Source organism: Ochotona curzoniae, unplaced genomic scaffold (assembly GCF_017591425.1).
Source record: "Ochotona curzoniae isolate NIBS_2020 unplaced genomic scaffold, NIBS_Ocur_1.0 scaffold_3890, whole genome shotgun sequence".
NCBI lineage: Eukaryota > Metazoa > Chordata > Mammalia > Lagomorpha > Ochotonidae > Ochotona > Ochotona curzoniae.
This window is the reverse complement of record NW_024467115.1, coordinates 13,342,963-13,363,514: the sequence shown is the minus strand read 5'-3', so window position 1 is coordinate 13,363,514 and position 20,552 is coordinate 13,342,963. Positions and strand designations below refer to the sequence as shown.

General features: G+C 38.1%; 1 protein-coding gene across 1 annotated transcript in view; it reads right to left on the bottom strand.

Moving 5' to 3' along the window:
* Positions 1–3,017: 3,017 nt before the first annotated feature.
* Positions 3,018–20,552, bottom strand: part of ENPP1 (ectonucleotide pyrophosphatase/phosphodiesterase 1) — a 79,877-nt gene continuing 62,342 nt past the window's right edge. Inside the window, exons 14-25 of the mRNA XM_040965202.1 lie at positions 20,393–20,424; positions 18,102–18,229; positions 17,243–17,312; positions 16,458–16,545; positions 14,992–15,161; positions 13,346–13,397; positions 11,916–12,070; positions 10,300–10,429; positions 8,839–8,919; positions 7,879–8,011; positions 6,569–6,731; positions 3,018–3,793 (exon numbers count right to left, since the gene is read on the bottom strand). Coding sequence (XP_040821136.1) covers positions 3,623–3,793; positions 6,569–6,731; positions 7,879–8,011; positions 8,839–8,919; positions 10,300–10,429; positions 11,916–12,070; positions 13,346–13,397; positions 14,992–15,161; positions 16,458–16,545; positions 17,243–17,312; positions 18,102–18,229; positions 20,393–20,424 — 1,373 coding nt within the window. The 3' untranslated portion in view covers positions 3,018–3,622. The remainder of the gene's footprint in view (positions 3,794–6,568; positions 6,732–7,878; positions 8,012–8,838; positions 8,920–10,299; positions 10,430–11,915; positions 12,071–13,345; positions 13,398–14,991; positions 15,162–16,457; positions 16,546–17,242; positions 17,313–18,101; positions 18,230–20,392; positions 20,425–20,552) is intronic.

The window sequence follows — 20,552 nt, the reverse complement described above, 5'->3', positions numbered from 1 at the left end:
TTGAAAAATTGCTTTTTCTCTCTTATAATATTTGGATTGGCCAAACATCAGGGGAAAATGTCCTTAGGCTACAGCAGGGTAAAACTTCACCAGATGCTGATGAAGATAGTCACCACCATGATAAGCACTCAGCGCCATCAGCACAATCAGTTTCAAAGTTCAAGTGCCAGTCCCTCGTGACACCTTCATGGCAGTGTGCAGGAAGGATACTGTGGCTGAAACTCGGAAAATCGAGGCTGGCAAATAATCTGGTCCAATAAAAGCTGTGGTCTCCACTCCATCCCATCACTTCTTCACACAGAATCAAGCCACTGCCACTGGCCTGATAGTCCTGTCCCCTTTATTTATTTGCAGTTACTTAAAAGACACAGAGACAGAAACAGAGAGAGAGAGAGAGAGAGATCCTCCATCCAGCAACGCCCACAGCAGTGGAGCTGGGCCACCAAGCCTACCATTTTACATAAAGGACGTGAACATCCCGAGATTTTAGTATTTATGGGGAATTGTGGAACCAGCTACCCACATACATCAAGAAATGACTGACGGTCATGCCAACATACATTAGATTTGGGGGCAGAGGAAATCAGACATACGTTTTACACTGACATGTAACAGTAGCAAAAGGAAAGATTTCTGTTAAGAAAAGGTGATAAGGAAATCAGAATAAGAGAAATGGAAAAATCCAAAATAAGCAGATTGTGATGTCCTTTCCTTAAAGAGTCAGCGTAGCAAATGTCAATCCGACATCCCTGTAACAACAGACTATTACAATAAAGCAAGAAAGTAAAGTGGTTGTTCATTATAGGTTGGTCACAGTGACACTTGAGGGAAAAAAAAAGCAGGAAGTAGTGATACATGAGAAAAATGCAAAAGAAAAAAAAATCCACTTGAGGGAATATTAGAATGCCTTTTTTTCTGCCTTGTTCAGCAGAACACCTCCAAACTCCCCCTACAACTCCTAGCTCAAAGGCTGAGAATATGCCATCCGTCACGCCCATAGAGAAGATAAATGACAAGTTCATTATGACAACTGTCCCTCCGTAGGGGTAGTTCATGCTTGTGCTGCCGCCTCTTTTCCCTCGCTGCTACTCTAAGGATTGTAAACTTGATCTTCTCTGTATCTCCACTGCTTACCAAAGGGAATGAATATTTTGCCATTTAATTAAGCTCTGCTAAAATGCTTCAGAGAGTCAATAGTGTTTTGTGCTGTTATAATATTCAGTGAGATATTTCTACAAAGGCGGAGTAGGTATCTGTGCAATGTGAAGATAAAAGGCTTGGAGGTTATACATAAAACAAACACAGAAAGACAGAACAGCAGACAGCAGACAGACCAGGGACCTTGAGATCCAAGGAACAACACTGTGATGAGTTCCCTAAGATGTCTTTTCAGCTTCTAGATCTCAGATTTAGAGCTGAAGCAGTCAACTATCTAGAAACGCCAGCAAGTGAAGACAAGAAAAATAAAAACCTGAGACTGACCCGCTCTCCAATAAACAGACCAGACAAGCAGCAGGTTAGAAGACAGAAAACAAAGGCTGTAATTGAACACCATGTGGCTGGATCCCCACACACCAGCAAAGACAGACAGCCTAGACTTAACAACTGTGCCAGCCTGTAAACTGGGGTTCTGATGTCCCTGCCAGAGTGATGTCAGAGAAGTGGATCGCTGGAAAACCAAGAATCTCATCCAGACCTGGTGACAATGAAGTCTTTCCTGCCACCCAGCCTAGGGCATCAGTGGAGATCAGGTGGAAGTAGTAACCAGGAGCTACGTACATACCCCAGTTCGTAGCATCAGCAGAAGCCTAACTGGGGAGATATATCGCCACCTTGCTCAGCAGTGACAAGTGGCCTCTCATCTCAAGCGCCAATGGAGAGGGAGTGGGGAACTTCGACCCCTGATGACACCTGGTAATAATGGGGTGGTAAGCCCAAACTCTATCACAGCGGTGTCAGAGAAAGTCAGCAAGAGCAGATTGAAGTAAGATCCATAATCTCATAATAATTAAAACATCCAGGATTCAAATAAAAATTTTCCAAAGTAGAAAAATGTTTTGAATAAAAAGCCATCCTGTGTATACAAACACTGAGATGAACACCATTGTTGAAATTACCTATAAGGATTTTATGAGAGCTATTAATAAAAATGCTTCAACAAGCTATTGTAAGCACACTATAAACAGATGAAAATAGAAAGTCTTAGCAAAAATGGAGGAACCAGAAAAAGAAATTCTTAGCAAGTAAAAACATATGAAGAGGAGCTGAAGAGAAATTATAGAAATAAAAAACTTAGTAACTGAAATATAAAAATCAATGAATGGGCTCAACAGCAGAACAAATCAGGGGAATTAATCAGTCAACGTGAAGACAGAACAATACAAACCCAACCTGAACAACAAAGACAAAATAAACTGAAAAAGTCTCATAGGCTCCGGATACCATGGAACTAACAGAGAATACCAGTGAAATCTGTGCTGTAAACTGTGTTATCTAAAAATGTCTGTGATTGGGCCTTAGGCTGCTGAACAAGGATCATCAAATGAGACATTAAAAAATCATTTGTGCACTAATGTCATAGATAAATTGGACCCAGATAATCTGAAAATCAACGTAGCTTTTGAAGACTCACAGGCCGGAATGAGCGGGTACAATGAACACAACAAAGTGGGTTTATTATGTTATTGTCATATTCATAGAAAAGGTAAATGAAAAGCAGTATGAGCTCTTCAAGGGACTTCAAAATGAGTATCTCAGCTCAGGACAGCTGTGCCGTGGCTGGGATCATTTACATGCACAGAGGGAAAACATCTGTACCATCTCAATGAAAACTGCCACCTAACCATGGCTGGCAAATTCTTTGAAATAATTTTATCTGTCTAAAAATAACTCTAGGATTAGAGATATTTTAAAACTATGTTCATTACTAATTACTAATATGAGGGATAGAAAGGCTTTTCCTTTTGTGCAAATGTAAACTTTTATACTAAATACATTCAACTCACAGTCTCCTCAAATTTAACTCTTCAGAGATATTAAAACTAGAAAAATCCAATCACAGTTTTAAAAAGTTACATAGGAGTAATAATTTGGTTTTGAGGGAATATATAAAGAAGGTAAAACAAGAGTCTAGTATATTTAAGTCTCCTTTACCTTTCTTTCTTCTTGTCTTTTCCATCATTATTAAAAGTAAAATAGGTAAATAAAACATCATTTTCTTATAAGACACTAACTCCATGAACTATTTTAATTCTATTAATTAGCCTAATGTTTCTCAACACCACAAAGACTTATTACCAACAATATCCAAATATCCAGTGTCCGGATGATGTTCATGGCTGCTTCTCCCTTTTGAGAAGTAGAAAAGCAGTTTTGGTACGCTCTGTCTTTATTCCCCAGAACTTGAACAACGCATTCAAATATGTGTGAGACCCAGTAGTAACATTCTCCTATTGCGGTATTGAGTCACAAGTTTCCCTGAGGTGTCATATCACAGAGAGCTCCCGGTCTTAAGGATGGTAACAGTTTCCAAGCAATGCAATAGTGTGGACAGAGGACTGTATAAAATAGAAAGTTCTTTTAAAACGATTTACAGTATGTTTTTGGAGTAACAAAAAAAGTTTCAGTCTTCTTGGCTGATGGTTGGCAAATGTGTTTTCAGTTTTAAAATGTCTGAAACTGGCTCTTTTCTTTCTTGATAGAAGCTGAGTCCAGTGATATGTTCAACATCCACGATCCGAGCTCTGTGCATCATCAGCAACTCTTCAACCCAGGAGGAGTCACGCTTCCCATGCTAAGAGGATGGGAAATAAAGAAGAAGGGTCACCAGAGAACACTGAATCCATCATCTTGTTAAGCTCTCCATCTCCTTGGTGTAAGCAGCTACCACATTTTGCTGCACAAGACTTGTCATGCACAATCCCTGCCATCGTGTGTGTGTGTGTGTGGTGTGTGTGTGTGTGTGTGTGTGCATGCACACATGCATGTGAGTGTGTGTGTTTACTTACATGTATCAAATTTGGAGAAAAGAACGCATGCATATGTATATATATATACACACACACACACACTCACCCCTGTATACAGATGTAAACATATAGATTGTACAGGTACAAGACACTTCAATAGAGTGGGGTTAAAAATATTGAAAAACAGAAAAACACAGCCACAGGAGAAAGAATATGAGAATTAACATGAAGAAATGGACTCAAAATACACCTCTTTACTATGCTACCAATGAAACTATGGCAGGTTATTTAACATTGAATCCTATTGCTTTATCCATATAAGATTGTTCTGAGGATCAAATAAAATGCCAGGATTCATGTAAATGTGTTATACAACACTCGTTCTGCAAGACTATGTTATCTACATGGCTGCACAAAAAATGGGATGGGGAGAAATGGTAAAATATGACTTCAGTTTTGGTAAGGGGTCAAATATAAGATGACAGGAGACCAGAAAAGAACTGAAGGCATATACACTGGCAAATAGAAGTAGAAATAACACCTGACGCATGTAACAGAACTAGAAATCAAAATTCCATATGTTAATGTAAGTCTTTCTGAAAATGAATCCTGGAAGGTATTAAATAAACAAAGCGTCCACTAAGTGGTAGATTATGAATGTAATTTAAAGATATCCTTCCAAAAACAATGCTCATGCTCCCTTTGGGCACTCTTGACTGAACATGATAACTATGGATTTCACAAATAAACAAATCACCTGGATGTCCAACTAGCCTGTAATCACCCAAAACCCCATACCCAGTCTCCCTCTCTACAGAAATTCATGCTGTGGTGCTAAGGAACCAGCCTTGACTCGGAGGACAATCCGACCAGTGGATCCTTGTCATCTGTCCCAAGCATCAAGGCATCTGTTCTCTCTGGCTGATAACCAAATAACCCTCAGGAACTACCTCAGAGAGAGAACAGCAAGAATCTATATGTACAATGTAACTTAAAATGATCCTCTCTGGTTCAAGTCCAACACATAATATCATCTCGATACACTACCATTATAGAATTTGGGGAAAAGTATTTCACTTAAGAGAGTGGTATAACAGCATTGGAAAACTCAAGTTGGAAAGAGAGTCACCACCTAACACACAGCACTCAGTATCATTTAGTCAATGACATTTAAGAATGAGTCCATTGTTGCCTTCTTTTTCTGAATGGGGCACAAGATTCAGACATGATATCTGGAGAAGCAAAAGTGGCACTAACCCTGTGTGCCAAAGCCACCTGCTAAGAGCGGTGGAGAAGCAAGATAGGAAAGGTCTGGCTGCCCACCCAAGTCAAAGTAGCCATGTCCTTCCACACTGTCACACAAGGAACAGCTAACTTGTGTAAGTCACCATAATGGGGGTTCTTTTTTGTCAGAAAACACATTTTTAACTGACAAACTTAGTGCAATTTAATCTCTAAAGAAAGGAAGACAATGAAGTAAGGAGCATTTGTATTGCCGAGGAGTGTCCACACTCCTTTCGAGAGGGTTAGATCATCATTAGGCACCTGAACAGGCCAAAACCTTAACAGGGCTTCAATGTTCTACTACTCTGCACTTAATTCTGCAAAAAAAGGAAAAAAAAAAAAAAAACTCATGAGAAATGTACTCTATTAGGAAGAGTCAAGCCATTCTGAAAGTTATAGAAATAAAAGAGGGTGAGACATATCTTTAATCTAATGATAACACCTCGGCTACCAGATTAGGAAGGGCGAAACAGCCCAGTGTATTCCACACTGCACACCTGTGTTCAGGGCGGCGTTCATGGGCTGCTCACTGCCTTGGCCCCACTGCCCAAGGTATTTGGTAAGAGAATGAACAACTGAATTGAACAAATGCTGAATGAGTGAGCCCATGTTCCACTCTCCTGCCAAGCTCAGAGTGGGCCTCAGAGTCCTGTGGCCCGCGCAACTCCAGCTCCACCATCCAACCACTGAGACTGGTCTGAGAACCAAATGTTTTTTGTCAACTCAAATCTAGATTTACTTAGTGTAATTTCAGCTAGGGCCAAGTGGAGAACTAAACTAGACCACATAGGAAGTACTTTGAAAGAAAAACATTTTGGTTCCCCTTAAGGAAAGACTTACACATTGCTAACAGTCTTCATTTCAGATCTTTAATTTAGAATCTTAGAGTTTACAATAAGAAACAAGATTTTTCTAATAAGATGACAGAAAATGAACCTGAAATATTGTCTAATCAAAAACTTTTAAACTAATCTGGTTCAGTGCTGACACTGTGGAATTATAAATCCAATTTTGACATAAGAGAAAATTTGTACTTTCAATAAACTTGAAATTTAGTGGCTATGTCATATCATGCTTGATTCCAATATGATCTAATGTCTTTAACATACACATTCAAAGACATGTCACCTAGAACATAACATTTAAAATTATATAATTCCATCTACTGCATATATTCAGGAGTTGTGTTTTCTCTCAAATATATAAGATGTAAGAAACACACTCAAATGTTTGCGCTTTCAAAATAGTAGTTAATTAACAAAGACCCACAAACATGTTTTCACATTGAATACTAGTGAATTAAAAAGGCTACTTACCACACAGCTCTCACTGTTATCAGGCCTGTGGGGCACGATGAACGCTAGGGGATCCAAGCTGTCACACTGCAGTGGAGTCTGGGACGTGTCCTTACAACTTGTTATCACAATGAAGAAGTGAGTTGGAATCAGGATTTCTTGATTACGTATTATTCTGCTGTTTCTGTAAAAATATGCCAATATTCACCTTAAGAAAAATGGGTTGCTTGATTCTAATGAACATTTCAGTGTAACATATATATTTTTTTAACATAATACATCTAAAAACTAAATGTAATCAAATAGAGGGCCAGCATTGTGACACAGCTGGTTAAACCAATGTTTGTCAAGCCTTATCCCATACTGGAGTGTTTGTCCACGTCCTAGCTGCTCTGCTTCTAATCCAGCTCCCTGTTGATGCATTTTTGAAGGCAGCAGACACCTGCTCAAGTGCCATCCAAGTGACAGATCTGGGGGAAGTTCCAAGCTACCGACTTTAGCTTTGACTAGCCCAGCCATTGTGGCCATTTGGGAAGAATCAGTGGATCAAAGAATTCTGTGTGTCTCTAACTCACTGTGTCACTCCAAGTGAGCCTGAAAGGGTACGGAAGAGTAGGGAAGGGTAGGGGAGAATAGGGAAGGATGGAGAAGTCCTCAATCTTCTCATAGCCTTAAGAGCAAAATCATTTACACAAATCTTGAATGACTGTTTTAGTAACTATTAAGCAGTCTCTAAATTGTTTCCCCACTTCCTTTTACAAAACCAGCATCACTGATGCTCTTAAGTGTTTGCTTTCTCATTCCCTTCCATCCAGAGTTGAATAAAAACAGTCACATTAATCCATGGCCAGAACATTCGAGGCCCTAATTTCATAACCCTTTTCTTGGCTTGACTCAGCATTTCTAGTCACATCATATAGTTGTTCATCTTCTGATCAATATAATGATTAAGAGAAAGTGAAACACTGGCATATCACATTGAACCTCTGGGTCCAAGGTCCAGCACCAGCCAGTACAGACTGTCACTCATGTGGGAAACCTGGATTAAGTTTCCAGAAGCTAACTAAGGCTGTGGCTAGCCATGGCTACTGCAAGCACTGGAGGTAAGAGCCATCAGATGGGGCTGTGCTCTCTCTGTCCTGTTGCTTTCCTCTCTTGCTCTCCCTTCCTGTCTCTTGAGAGAGAGAGAGAGAGAGAGAGAGAGAGAGAGAGAGTGTGTGTGTGTGTGTGTGTGTGTGAAGTTTAAAGAGTTCAGATGGAAAAAGTTCTGCTGACTCAATCTGATGATAATCCCATTTGATAACTGCTTTTAAGGGAAGTGAAATGCTTACTTCCTTAAAGCCTCAGCGGAATCATAACGTCCATCATAATCAGAGTCAAACACGGGCCCGCTGACCACATTGACGCCATTCCTCTCCTCAGCATACCTCCTCAAGAGAGTGTCATGAAGGTAGCGCCATATCACTGAAACAACGAGGAAGACAGAGGGGTTCATATCAGCAAGGTGCCATGCTGCCATGTGAAGCAATGGAACACCATGACTCCAGACCAGCATTTATAGTATCTAAAGGCAAATTCAAGTTCGGCTTCAGTCTTAATGGGAAGCCAAAACCCACTGCTCAGTTTGGCCTTTGGCAGGACTCACAGGCCAACAATGAGATCAGCTCTCCTTAGGGCATCCCTGAACATATGTGTCATGTGAACTTGTAATGATATAACATCATTAAGTATAACTATATAAACACAAAGTATTCATATTCACTGCTAACACTGGAACTTTCCCTCTGAAAAACAGGTATTCTAGGGTATAAATTACAGTAAAAATAACTTCATAGGTTCTATATTTTGATATCATTCATATCAGCTTAATTATAAATGTATAGTTGTTTCTAAATAAATATCGTATAATAATGATGATACAAAATCTATTCATTTTAAAGAACATAAAAATTACAAGGAACTTACATACAGTTAAATAGAAAAGATACTGAAAGTTCAGGTGAATACCTACTAAAGCTAACAGATTGTATTAACTGGGTAACTTTTGGAAGAATATATGTATTTTTACACCAAAGAAAAGGTGATAAATATTTAAGTACATGGTATAATAGATACTGGAATATGTAAGTCTAATATCTGCAGAGTATATTGCATACAGTTATTCCCAAAGTTAAAAAAATCTTTATGAATGTATCTAATCATGGTAATTTAATTGAAGCTATATGCCCTTCCCATATAAAATACATCCAAGTGTACTGAAATTATACAACATAGAGTTAAAATGTTTTTACCTTGAAAGCTCTGGTACATTGGAACTATATTAGAGGTAAGCAAAGCTTCAGAATATATTTGACTTGAATCTTTATTTAGTTCTACAAAGGAAAAAGAAAGACTTTTTTCATTCCTCTTAAATGGAATTCAAGATTATAGTTTTTTCAGACTCAGGAATATTTTTTTTAATTAGCTTAATATAATCTTAAACTGTAAAATTTCCCCAGCACTGAGTCAAGCGAAAATGTAACAGATTTGGTCAAGTCTTGTAAAAAATAAAGCATAAAACATTTCCTTTTTCAAGAAATATTTATCAAGTAAGCAAAAAGTTTTATAAGGACCCAAATTAAACAAACATTATTTGCCTCACTTCAAACTAAAGTGTACTGTGTTGACAGTTTTCTGTGCTTACACTTTTTTACAGAGAAGAAAAATTAAAACATCTGGCTTCAAAGCAACACTCTTTGCCACCCCACCTCACCTCACCCCAGATCATAGGATGTCTGCTTCAAGACTCTGTACAAGGCTTCTTTGTACAGTTTTCAGGCTTGGACCTGGTCTATTTTCATAATGCAATCGCCAAGTTCTGACTTCAGACACTGACGCTGGGGTATGGACTGGATGCGCAGGATATTTCAGCACCTAGAGTCTCCCAATTACTCTTTGGCTGGCCCCAAAAGTCTTCTCATTAGCATTTTGATTTGTCATTTCAAAAACAGAATACTTATCTTCAAAAACACCAATTCCCAGAGGGCTTGGGCCAGTGAAAAAGCAAGTGAATATGAAACTCCACCTTCACCTAATTTTTGGAACAAACCACATTTTCCTTTAAACAACAAAATTACAAATTATTCCTAGGGACACTGAAACTCCTTCTAGTTCATTGACTTTCTCAAATTCTGTTTAAAAGAAGGAGATAAGAGAAAATACTATGTCACATTCAATATCTGCACTGTCACTATCTTCCAATTAAAGATAAAATGAAGCTTTATAGGGGCTGGCAGTGTTGCACAGTGGGGTTAAAATTACTGCCTGGGATGTCCACATTCCAAACTGGAGTGCTGGTTTGAGTCCTGGCTGTTGTGCTTCCAATCCAGCCTCTTGCTAATGTACTTGGGAAGATACTGGAGGATGGCTCAAGTACTTACACCTCTTCCATTCACATGGGAGACAAAGAAGTTCCAGGCTTCAAAATTCAACATAGCCCAGCTCTGGCTATGCAGGAATTTGAGAAGTAAATCAGTAAATATAACATTTTTTCTCTCTCTTCTCTCCCACTCCTGCTTTCAGCTAAATCTTATGGATAATAAAGTCTTGTTAAATTCAAGAATAGATGCTTTAAACTGTTCAACAGATAGCTTTCTAATTCTCAATTTTACCCATCAAGATGTCCTTTCCCTCATAATGTATGACAGATTCATAAACAAGAAAATAATAAAGAAGAGCAAAAAGAAAAGCAGCAACAGGAGGAAGATACGTACGTGGTGGGGACAGGAACCCATAACTCAGCTTAGCATTATTTTTATACAATGAACAGTTATGGACAGGACTGAGAGAAATCCGAAGATCCTGGTAGAGACAATTGGAAAAGTCTTTCGTAGAGAAACTGTCCTGAAGAACAAAATGGAAAAAACCATCAGGAACCGGCATAAGTCGTGCCCTTGCACACTATGACAGGTGAATGACATCATGACATCATGATGCTCCAGTTGCCTGCTCATAATCTTCACCCTTTCCCCATTTTCTACTCCTGTATTCAATGTTGACCTGAAATGCGAAAGAAATTCTTTACAACTTTCAGGATCCTGTGTATCATCCACATGCACGTATTTTCCTGTTTGGGAATACTAATTTTGTGTGTGATGTTTTCAGACAATTTTAAGCTTCTAGGAAGTAAAATGCTGACATTTGGAGTTTACCTAAATGTCTACCACACCCAACTACTCAGCCAGAACTTGCTGTGGGAAGGGAAAACAGCCACAGACCAGCAATGTAAAAACCTCAGGAGCAGTAATGATGCAGATTCATGCAGTACGAAATGAAAATGCAGACAAAAACCAAAGAACACCATAATTAAGGTATTAATTAAGCAGCAACTAGTATCATGGTTCTACAAAACATGTGGTAGACTGCTCTGTACCATAAAGTCAAGCAAAAGCCTTTTATAGTATTTAAAGGCAGCCATTAAAAACTGTAAAATTCAAGTTTAAGAAACATTATACAAATATATGTATATGTATGCATAGCATCCACACATTTAACACATAGTCCTGTCATTTTTTATTTGGTCTCTGTGGATATTGATGATCACTTTATTTTTCAAATGTAACTGCTCTCCTCAACTGAGCTGACTTAAATTCTCTTTTCTACCTCTGTGGAGCATCCTATAACTTGCCAGTAAGTTTGTTTTCTGAAAATCTGGTCAGATCAATGAAAAACTTTAATTCCATAAGAGATCTAAGTCTCCTGTTCCTCTCTCTCTCATTCACCATGTGTCTTCCCATCACAGCCCTTGTGGGCCAGGACAAGGAAGCTAGATGAGATAACTCCTGGGATATCTGCCTCACTCCTCAGAAGGGAGACCCTCTATCACCCCATTCCCCGTCCTCCACCTCCACCCGCAGTCTCAGTGGTGGACAGGATCTGGCCTCTCCTTAGTTCAGCCTGGGTGATCTGCCTGGCCATGGCAACTTCATCATGGTGGTGCCGAGTCTGAATGGTTTTCCCATAGGTCAGGCACTCCCGAGATGTGGGCTGCTGAGAGTAACCTTTGTGCTCACACAACCACATACTGAGACAGCAATCCTGGTGGTTGACTGCAAAACCGATGTCATGAAATTCTGAAAAAAAGAAACGTCCACACCACTTTACACTTTCCCTTATCTCCTTTCCCCCTTTGCTCTGCCTGAGTTTCATGGTTACAGGGCTTGGAAGGTAGAGCTAGAAGCAGAACTGCATGTTTCAGACTCTTCTGTCTTCCTCTAATTGGTGAATCAACACAGAACCAAGATGCCCAGTGAGAAAGCGTGTTTTCAGTGATTTGCCGTATGATACTTTGTAAAAGCCACACATGACAAAAGAGGTGACAAATACTTGCATTTCTGCTGACGGTGTACGAGGTCCAAAGAGGCATGAGGATATCGTGGCTGTATCCACTCACAAACTGGTGCTGGTAAAGCAGACAGACACTGGTTTTTTTCTGAAGAACCCTGGGTCTGCCATAGGGTAAACTTGCACGAATGATACTCTTCTCTGGTGTCACGGGGGAAAGCAAAATCAGCATTTAAAGATCGGTCGACAACAGAAGATGGCATATCATCTAACCCTTTTGTAGAATGGCATTGAATATTTTTAACTATTCAGAAAACCAAAACTAACTACAGAGATCTAAACCATACACAATTAACATAACAGTGTTCACTACAAATTTGACCTGTAAAGATCCTGAAAGAATAACCTGATAATAGAATGTCACATGAGGACAATCCTGAGATTGCAAAAATTTCAGCTACTTAAGAAATTATGTCGTTAAAAATTCTTTAACACTAGTTATTCTTCAAGACATATTCCAGAGAGCAGATTTTGTGGATGGCATGTGTATTTGAAAAAGAAAAGCACAAAATTGAAATTATGAAGCTAACACATGATGAAAAACAAATAATTACGGTTTACAATCATTTTTCCAAATAACAAGTACATTTTAAAGGTCCTTGTATATATCATCTAGTTAATTTTAACATCTCCCTATGAGTTAAGGCTTTAAATCGTTTCACAGGTGAGGAAACAGCTCCTCATAGGGGATACTTTTTTTTTTTTCCCATGAACATACAATTCCTTAACAAATCGTTAAATCCAGCCTTTCTTAGGACTGAAAGTTCTTTCCCAGAGTACTTTGTCATTTCAGGGCTAACAAGACGCTTCTCATCCCAACCCTGACATGAGATTTTACGGACAAGCTAAACACAGAATTAATGTATCATTTATCTCTTCATTTGTAGTAGGGAGAAAAAGTGAGCCCAATAAATAAAGGATCAGAGATTATATAAAAAGCAACTCTGAACATTTAAACCAGAAGAAAAAAATTTCACCTCTCTATATATTCTTAATCATATTCAAAAGTTACAAATGCATATCTTGAGATAAATAAACTAATTTACACTACTATTTTGCAAGTAACTCAGGATCTGGTGAGACAGGGAGACCTGGACTGCAGCATTTTAAATAGAAATCAAAGACTCTTCAACACACCTAGAAAAACCTTGCAAACCTCAAAACATTCCCAACAATGTTCCTGAAGAATGACTCAACTTCCACTAAATATATGAGAAACGATTTCCACTGTAAAATACGCGCCCCTTTCTATGAGTAACAGTCTAGACTGTCAAGCAAAGAAATCTCCAGGCTTCATCCCACCATCATTCCCTTTCATTGATATTCTCTCACAATGTCACCAAACCAAGTCTGTGGCTTACACTGTGAGGGAAAAAAAAGTTCCTACATCACAAGCTGGTGAATAAAACTACTTACCTTCTGCTGTGGTCAGATTAAGCTGGGCTTGAAAATCCACAATTGGCATAATCTAGAAAAATTTAAAAAAACTGTTTTTAAGGACCAAAAAGAAATGCTTTAATTTCATATCATAAAACTTCTAACATCTCAAGTAATCCAATATGGAACAAAGAAAGCATTTACAATAGTCTTGCATACGTGAAATTTATTTGGTTTTGGCCAGGAAGATAAAAGTCAAATGACAGCTATAAAACAACAAATCGTTAGCATAAGCCTAACACAGTGAAAACAGAATATAAGCATTGCTTTATAATCTTAGATCTAGTCCAAAAGTATTCCTGCCAGCCTAAATCAACTCTAAAACAAAATGGAAAGCATAAAGCATAAAATAAACTATTCCCCAAATTGTTAACTTTATGAATGCTATCGATTTTGCTCATAACTTGTCAGATATTTTTATGTTCTTATCACACTATAAGATAATAGTTACTCAACAGCGATCATTAAGTCACTGACACTATTAAGACAGGAATAAGAAAAGATCTGTGTCACATATTTATTTGATACCACATTTTTTCTCCCTAAATTTGAAATGGCTTGGGTTGTGTTTTAGAGAAGGAACACTGTACTGGATTGCCTGTGTGCCCAGCCCTGCCTGCTAGGATCACAGCACAGATGCCACGATTCCCAATCCCTACGGGTGGCACTGCTCCCCAGCTGCGCTCATGTCAAGCAGCAGCACCAAGGGATAAAAATAGAGCTGATGTTCACCCTGTTGTGGACTGCGCTCACTGGTTCTATGTTTTAGGGGATATGTAATGCAAGTGTAGCAGGGTCTGATATGTTCATAGTACTTGTTGTATGTCACTGTGCATACAGACCAAAGATGGAATCCCAGTGAAAGAACTGAATACATCCTAATAGTAAGATGATGGACTCTCTGACAATGTCCACGCCTACACTGGTGGGAAATACTTCAATAACAGCAGGATGGACTTGTGACTGTTCATGAAGGATATCCAGGGTAAAACTAGAGGGGAAATCAATGCGGGGAAGGGGAGGGACCTTGAAGAAGGGCACAGGCAACCCCAGTGCCTATGTAACTATATAATGAAACAAAAGAAAAATTTTTAAATGCAAAAAAAGCTGAGCTTTTAAATGCAAAGAACTGAGAATGAAGGAGTCTTATTAATAAAAGGTCAACATGGGTCCCTAGAATTAAAAGTGAACATGTTTGTCCTCACTTATAAACCTTATGTGACATTACTTTCAGCTGGTCCTGGACATCCCTGCCTTTTCTACCAGCAGATTCATCTAAGCATGGGGAGGAAAGTCATGAAAGGAAAAAAATACATCTATCCTGAATATGTACAGACTTCATTTCTTGTCATTACTTTCTAACCAATACAATGCATCAGCGATTTAGCTGACATTTACATTGTTCGGGGTATTGGGAATAGCTTACAGATGATTCAAGTACATGGGAGGATATGTTTAGGTTGTCATATGTAAACACAATGACACTTTATTTAAGAAACCTGAGCATCACAGAGTTTGGTGTTCATGATTCCTGGAATCAATCCCCATGACATTAAAGGATGACTGTATTTCTGTGTCACGTGTTCTGGAGAGGATGCTGGGCTGAACGCTGCAACAATACTTACCGAGTGGTTGCACGAGCAGCCAAGGCTATCTGTGGACGATCCTGTGAAAGGACACTGGACCAAGGGCTGAACTTCTTTGGGATGTTTTGGGGTATAAACAGGATTCTTGAGGAGGTGGTTAAGACTTCCATGAGTCCCATTATTAGGGGCTGGGGTCAAATTCAGTAAATCTGTATAATTTCAACAACAGTAAATATTACTTAGTTTAAAAATTGAATAAATAGCAAATTTCCACTGAGTTTTTAAAAATAAATGTATCTAAATGTCCTTTACTCTTGAACTAAAAATTATAAAATTCTCTTGGGTATTATAGTATTTATAGCTGTGTTGTTTTTATCAGAAATATTAATATGCACGAGGTACTTTCCTATAGTTAAGTAGCTGTTGCAAGCATTTTGTATGTCAACCCCTGGACTTTTTTTTTTTTAATGTAATCCTTGAATCAAAGAAGCTACATTAAATATTTAGTAGAGAAATAACCCTAAGGTCTCATCAAAGCTACGAATTTAGTAGCCTTAGAATCCAAAGCCAGCATTGAGTTAAGACTCATGATGTGAATAATAACAGTAAATACCAATATAGCAATTTAATTACTACATGCCAGATGCTGTTTTAAGTGATTTAGAGTAACAGCTCATTTAAAGTTTGTAGGTTCTGACATTAAAGGACCATTTCTCATCTCCAGCTGCTGATGTAATTAGGCAGCAAGGAGCAGTCTCCTCCCTCCTCTACCCTGCCCTGCAGAAAAAGGGGAAAAATTTTTAAAAATTGGGAACTTTTGTTCCTCCTTCTACTTCCCATACCTCGACACTCTTCACCCTAATCAGTGGCCTACATGGGCATACATCCTTCTCAACAGTCTAAGCAACATTTAAAATGAAATAAAAATTTAAAAAGATAGTGAAGCAAATTAGAGAATCTATCTCTGTTTGACCTCTAAAAACTTTTTAAATGAAGTTTATGGGTTCCAATTATACCCTAGACATACTTAAGATTTTGTGAATGCTCGGTACCATCAGGAAAAGAAAATGGTATTCAAAATCCCACCTGAGAAAGTAGAACAAACATCTAGAATATACCTAGTAGATCTTTCATTTCTGCTACCTTGTCATTGCCCTCCATTCACCTACCGCTGCTGATAGAGAATCTACCTTTCCGGTCTCCTATTTTGTCCTCTGGCTTCTCTGCTCTGTAATGAAGTCACACTGGAGGTGTAAAGACCTCCCAATCATTAATGCTGAACATTACCCATGTGCACGTTAGTGAAAAAAAAAGAAAAATAGTAAGATGGCATAGGATGGCCTATATGTTCTTTCAGTGAGTTGAGATCAAGGCAACAGTGAAAATGTGAGGATCTCTCTTACATCATTGTTACTCCCACAAAACTGTCACCCTGAGCTTCGTGCTTGTAGTATTTTAGCTCTGCTTTCACAAGGAAGGGAAGAAAGCCATCTGTTCATACTTACCACACATTAAGTTATAGACTTCAATATTTTCAAACGAGTCAACCTCAATGCCATGCTGGAATGCAGGTCCATATCCAACAAAGAGGGCCTAGATTAGTCAGTAACAGTATATCAGTGCATCTCAGCTGTATATAGTTCATCAAAAAAGTATCTTAACTGCATCGTACACACAAAAACTGGTCTTGTAAAGATAAAGGGAAAACTACCAGCCATAATGCACTTTGTGGGATATTGCATTCATCCCCAGCACACACACACTCTAAGGACATCAGGATAATTTCTCACAGTGTAACCATAGACCTTGATAACAACTGGGGCAGAATGGATGCTGTGATCCTTTGTGTCTATGAATTGGGTTGTCACCCTTATCCCACCCACCTCACCTGCAGGGATGAAATTAGCTCATTACAGTGAGTGTATTTTGACAACTTTAAATGCTATATAAGTAAGTGTAAGTGACTATCTTGTTCCAGAACTTAAATATAGTATATTTTATCTTCTCATCTAGTAAACCTAGTAAGTCACTGGCTCACCTTGCTCCTTTCCTATATGGAGCAATATACTTAGCAGAGCACAAATTTTATGTGCAAGAAAGATGAGGAAGTGCAAGTCTTAAGTTCATAAACTACACATGTAAAATTTTAACAAAGTCCTTGGATGTCCAAAGAAAAGAATTCTACTAATTCCCTTTCCACACACAAAATCACAGTCTAGGCTTTTAAGCCTAATATTTTCAAATTTTCTTCATATTTAACCTTTTTAAAAAGAATAAAAGACTTACTCACTTGCATATTTGAAAACACATTGTCAGAGCCATGAAAACCACTTCCACAGTATTTTCTTTCTGAGGGATTCCTAGTATGAATTAAGTAACATTAAGTCTTTTTATAATATTTAATAGGACAAACATGCTATTATTTTCAGTATTAAAGAAGACAAAACTGTTTTATTAAACCATTCTGGCTTGGAAATAATTAAGGATGATCTCTGTTTTCTTTACTTTACAGAAAGATCATCTGTGCACTATGCAGTGTGCAGTGTTGGTATAACAAGAATGACATGAGCCACTGTAGTGCAGACATTTGGCGCAGCAGTGAGGATGCTGTTTGGGACACACGTCCCACTTCCGAGAGCCTGCGCTTGAGTCCTGGCTCTGCTCCTCTTTCCAACATGCACCCTGGGAAGGGAGGGATGTGCACATATGTGGGTTTCTGCCACCCATATAGGAAACCAGAATTTAATTTTTGGCTCCTCTCGATGGGCTGGCCTGGTCTTGGCTGCTGTGTGTATTTGGGGGAGTGAAGCAGTGGATGTAGAGATACATATTTCACTTTTCTTTATGCCTTTCAAATAAAACACAGTGAATTAGAAAAATTAAAGCAACAGTGTATGATGAAGGTAGTTGATCAATATTGTAAAGCATTCTTACTAATTGTTTATTAGCCTCTCAAGCTACTAACATACATAAATTGTATGGCAACATAATTGTAGACCAAGTATGAGAAATTTCAGGTAGATAGGATAAGAGAATCATATTCATAAAGTTCTCAAATACAGCACTGTGAGAAAGGGCCCAGTGATCACCTTGATTTACTAAAGTCAGGCATAGGTTGTCTGGGAGACTGGGAGACCGTCAAAACTTACAGTGCCAGCTGCCATTGAGAGTCCAAATAGAATGTTAGAGGTTCAATTCTGTCACTTTTGGCAAAATGCAAACGCTTAGGTAAGAAGTGTTTCAGGTAAGGTTTGAAGTGCTGATTTGGTTCCCGGCACTAAAATTAAAACATGCAAAGAAAAATATGAGTTATGTATTATCTAAATATAATGTCTCTTAAAACTGCTTCATGATTGAACTTTTGCTCACAAATCTTTCACTGCCCTCTCCAATAAGTCAAAGATGGAAAATGATCAACAGTATTACTTGTATAATTTATAATATGAACATTCTAAGCTAGCTGAAACTATTACAGAAAGTTATAATTGTCACTACGTAAAATTCCTAGGACTCTTGGGCATGTCACTAGACTTTAATCAAATTACTACTGATGATTGTGTTTTTAAATAGATTTTCTACCTTTGCCTATACTAACAAAGTTATACACGTAAGTAGCAAAATATCAAACTTTTAACTGTTACTAAAGGATTATACTACTGTGACAATATAAGGGGAAATGGAAAGAGTGGAAGAGAGGGTGGGAGGAAGAAGAAAAGCAATAGAAGATGCTCCAGGTGTTGGGCTTCAGCATCCATGTGAGTAATGCAGATGATGCTTCTGACTGCTGGTTAGGGTTGGGGGAGGCCAAACCAAGGAGCCAGGAGCCAGAACTTTCATCTGGGCCTCTCACAGAGATGCTGAAGCCAATACTTGGAGCACCTTCCATTGCTTTTCGAGGCACACCAACAGAGTGTGGAGTAGCTAGAACTCCACCAGGCCCCCATGTGAGACCCCAGTCCACTGTGAAATACACCAGCCCACAAATGGGATTCTATAAAGGTAAGAAGATTTTCTTACATCAGAAGCAACAAATCAACAGAGTAAAGACACAACTGGCAGAATGGGAGGAAATATTTGCAAAGTCTGACAAAAGATTAACACCCAGAATATAGAATGAACTTTTAAAAACTCAACAATAACAACAAAACCTAAACAATACTCTGAATAAATGAACAAATAATCTTTTTAAGAAGAAATACAAATGACCATCAAATAGAAGTGCTTAGCTTTTCCTACAGGGAAAAACAAATCAGAACCATAGTGAGGTATCATCTCACTGTAGTTAGAATTACTGTTATCAAAAAGAACACAAGGCCAGTGCCATGGCATAGTCAGCTAAGCCTCTGCCTGCAGTCCTGGAATCATATCTGGGCACTAGTTCAAGTCCTGGCTGCTTTTACTTCTCATCCATCTCCCTGCTAATGATCTGGGAAGGTAGCAGAAGATGGCTCAAATACTTGGGCCCCTGCACCTCATCGGAGACGCAGAGAAAGATCCTGGCTCCTAGCTTCAGACTGGGCCTCTGTTGCCATCTGGGGAGTAAACCAATGTTTCTACTCTCTGTCTTTCAAATAAAAATAAATTAAAAAAACAATAACAAGTGTTGGTGAGAATGTATATAAAAGATAATCCTTATATACTATTGCAAATGTGATTGAGCACAACTAATGAAGAGATCAACTATTTGACTCCTAATTCTACTCCTAGATATAATCAAATAAAGTCTGCATATCAAAGAGATATTTGCTCTCCTGTGTCCATTGAAGCACTATTCACAAATTGGCAAGCTATGAAATCAACACAGTTGCCCATCAATGACTAAATGGATAAAGAAGCTAGAGTATATATAAACAATGGAATATTATTCAGCAATAAAGGTAATACAATCTTGACACTGATAGCAAAATGAATAAAACAGGATATCATTACATTAAGGAAACTAAGTAAGATACAGACAAATAATATATTTCTTATCTCTGGAAGTTTAGAAAGCTAGTAAATCTAAACATCAAATCATGATTACTTGAGACTGGCAAGGAGAGGGGGTTGAGCAGGGGGTTGGATAACAGGTATTTAAAACAGTCAGACGGGAATAATGATTTCTAATGTTTCACAGCACCGCAGTATGACTACAATTTACAACAATGTATTAAATAATATATAAAGAACTAGAAGAGAGAAACTGATATGTTCTGAACACAACAAAAACATAACGAAATGGAGAAGCTACTTCCTGGTTTGACTGCTTTATGCTATGTATTTATGTTGAAATTTTGCACTGTCCCCCATATTAAAAATACAAGTATTACATGTTGATCAAAAAAATTTTTTTGAAAAGCAAAATCATAACCGGAAAAAGAGTAAATGCTAAACCTTTTCTCTAAATACATATTATATAAAACTAACAATAACTAGATTATGAGAAATTAAAGATACTCACAGAAAGATTCCTGGCGACACTTTCATAATTAACTAAAGGGGAGAAAGAAGAAACATTAACATGTGAAGCATATCACAATTTTTAAAGACACAAAAATAATGTCAGACTCAAACTCTATATATTAAAAACCAATATATGTTCCAGACATACACTTAAATAA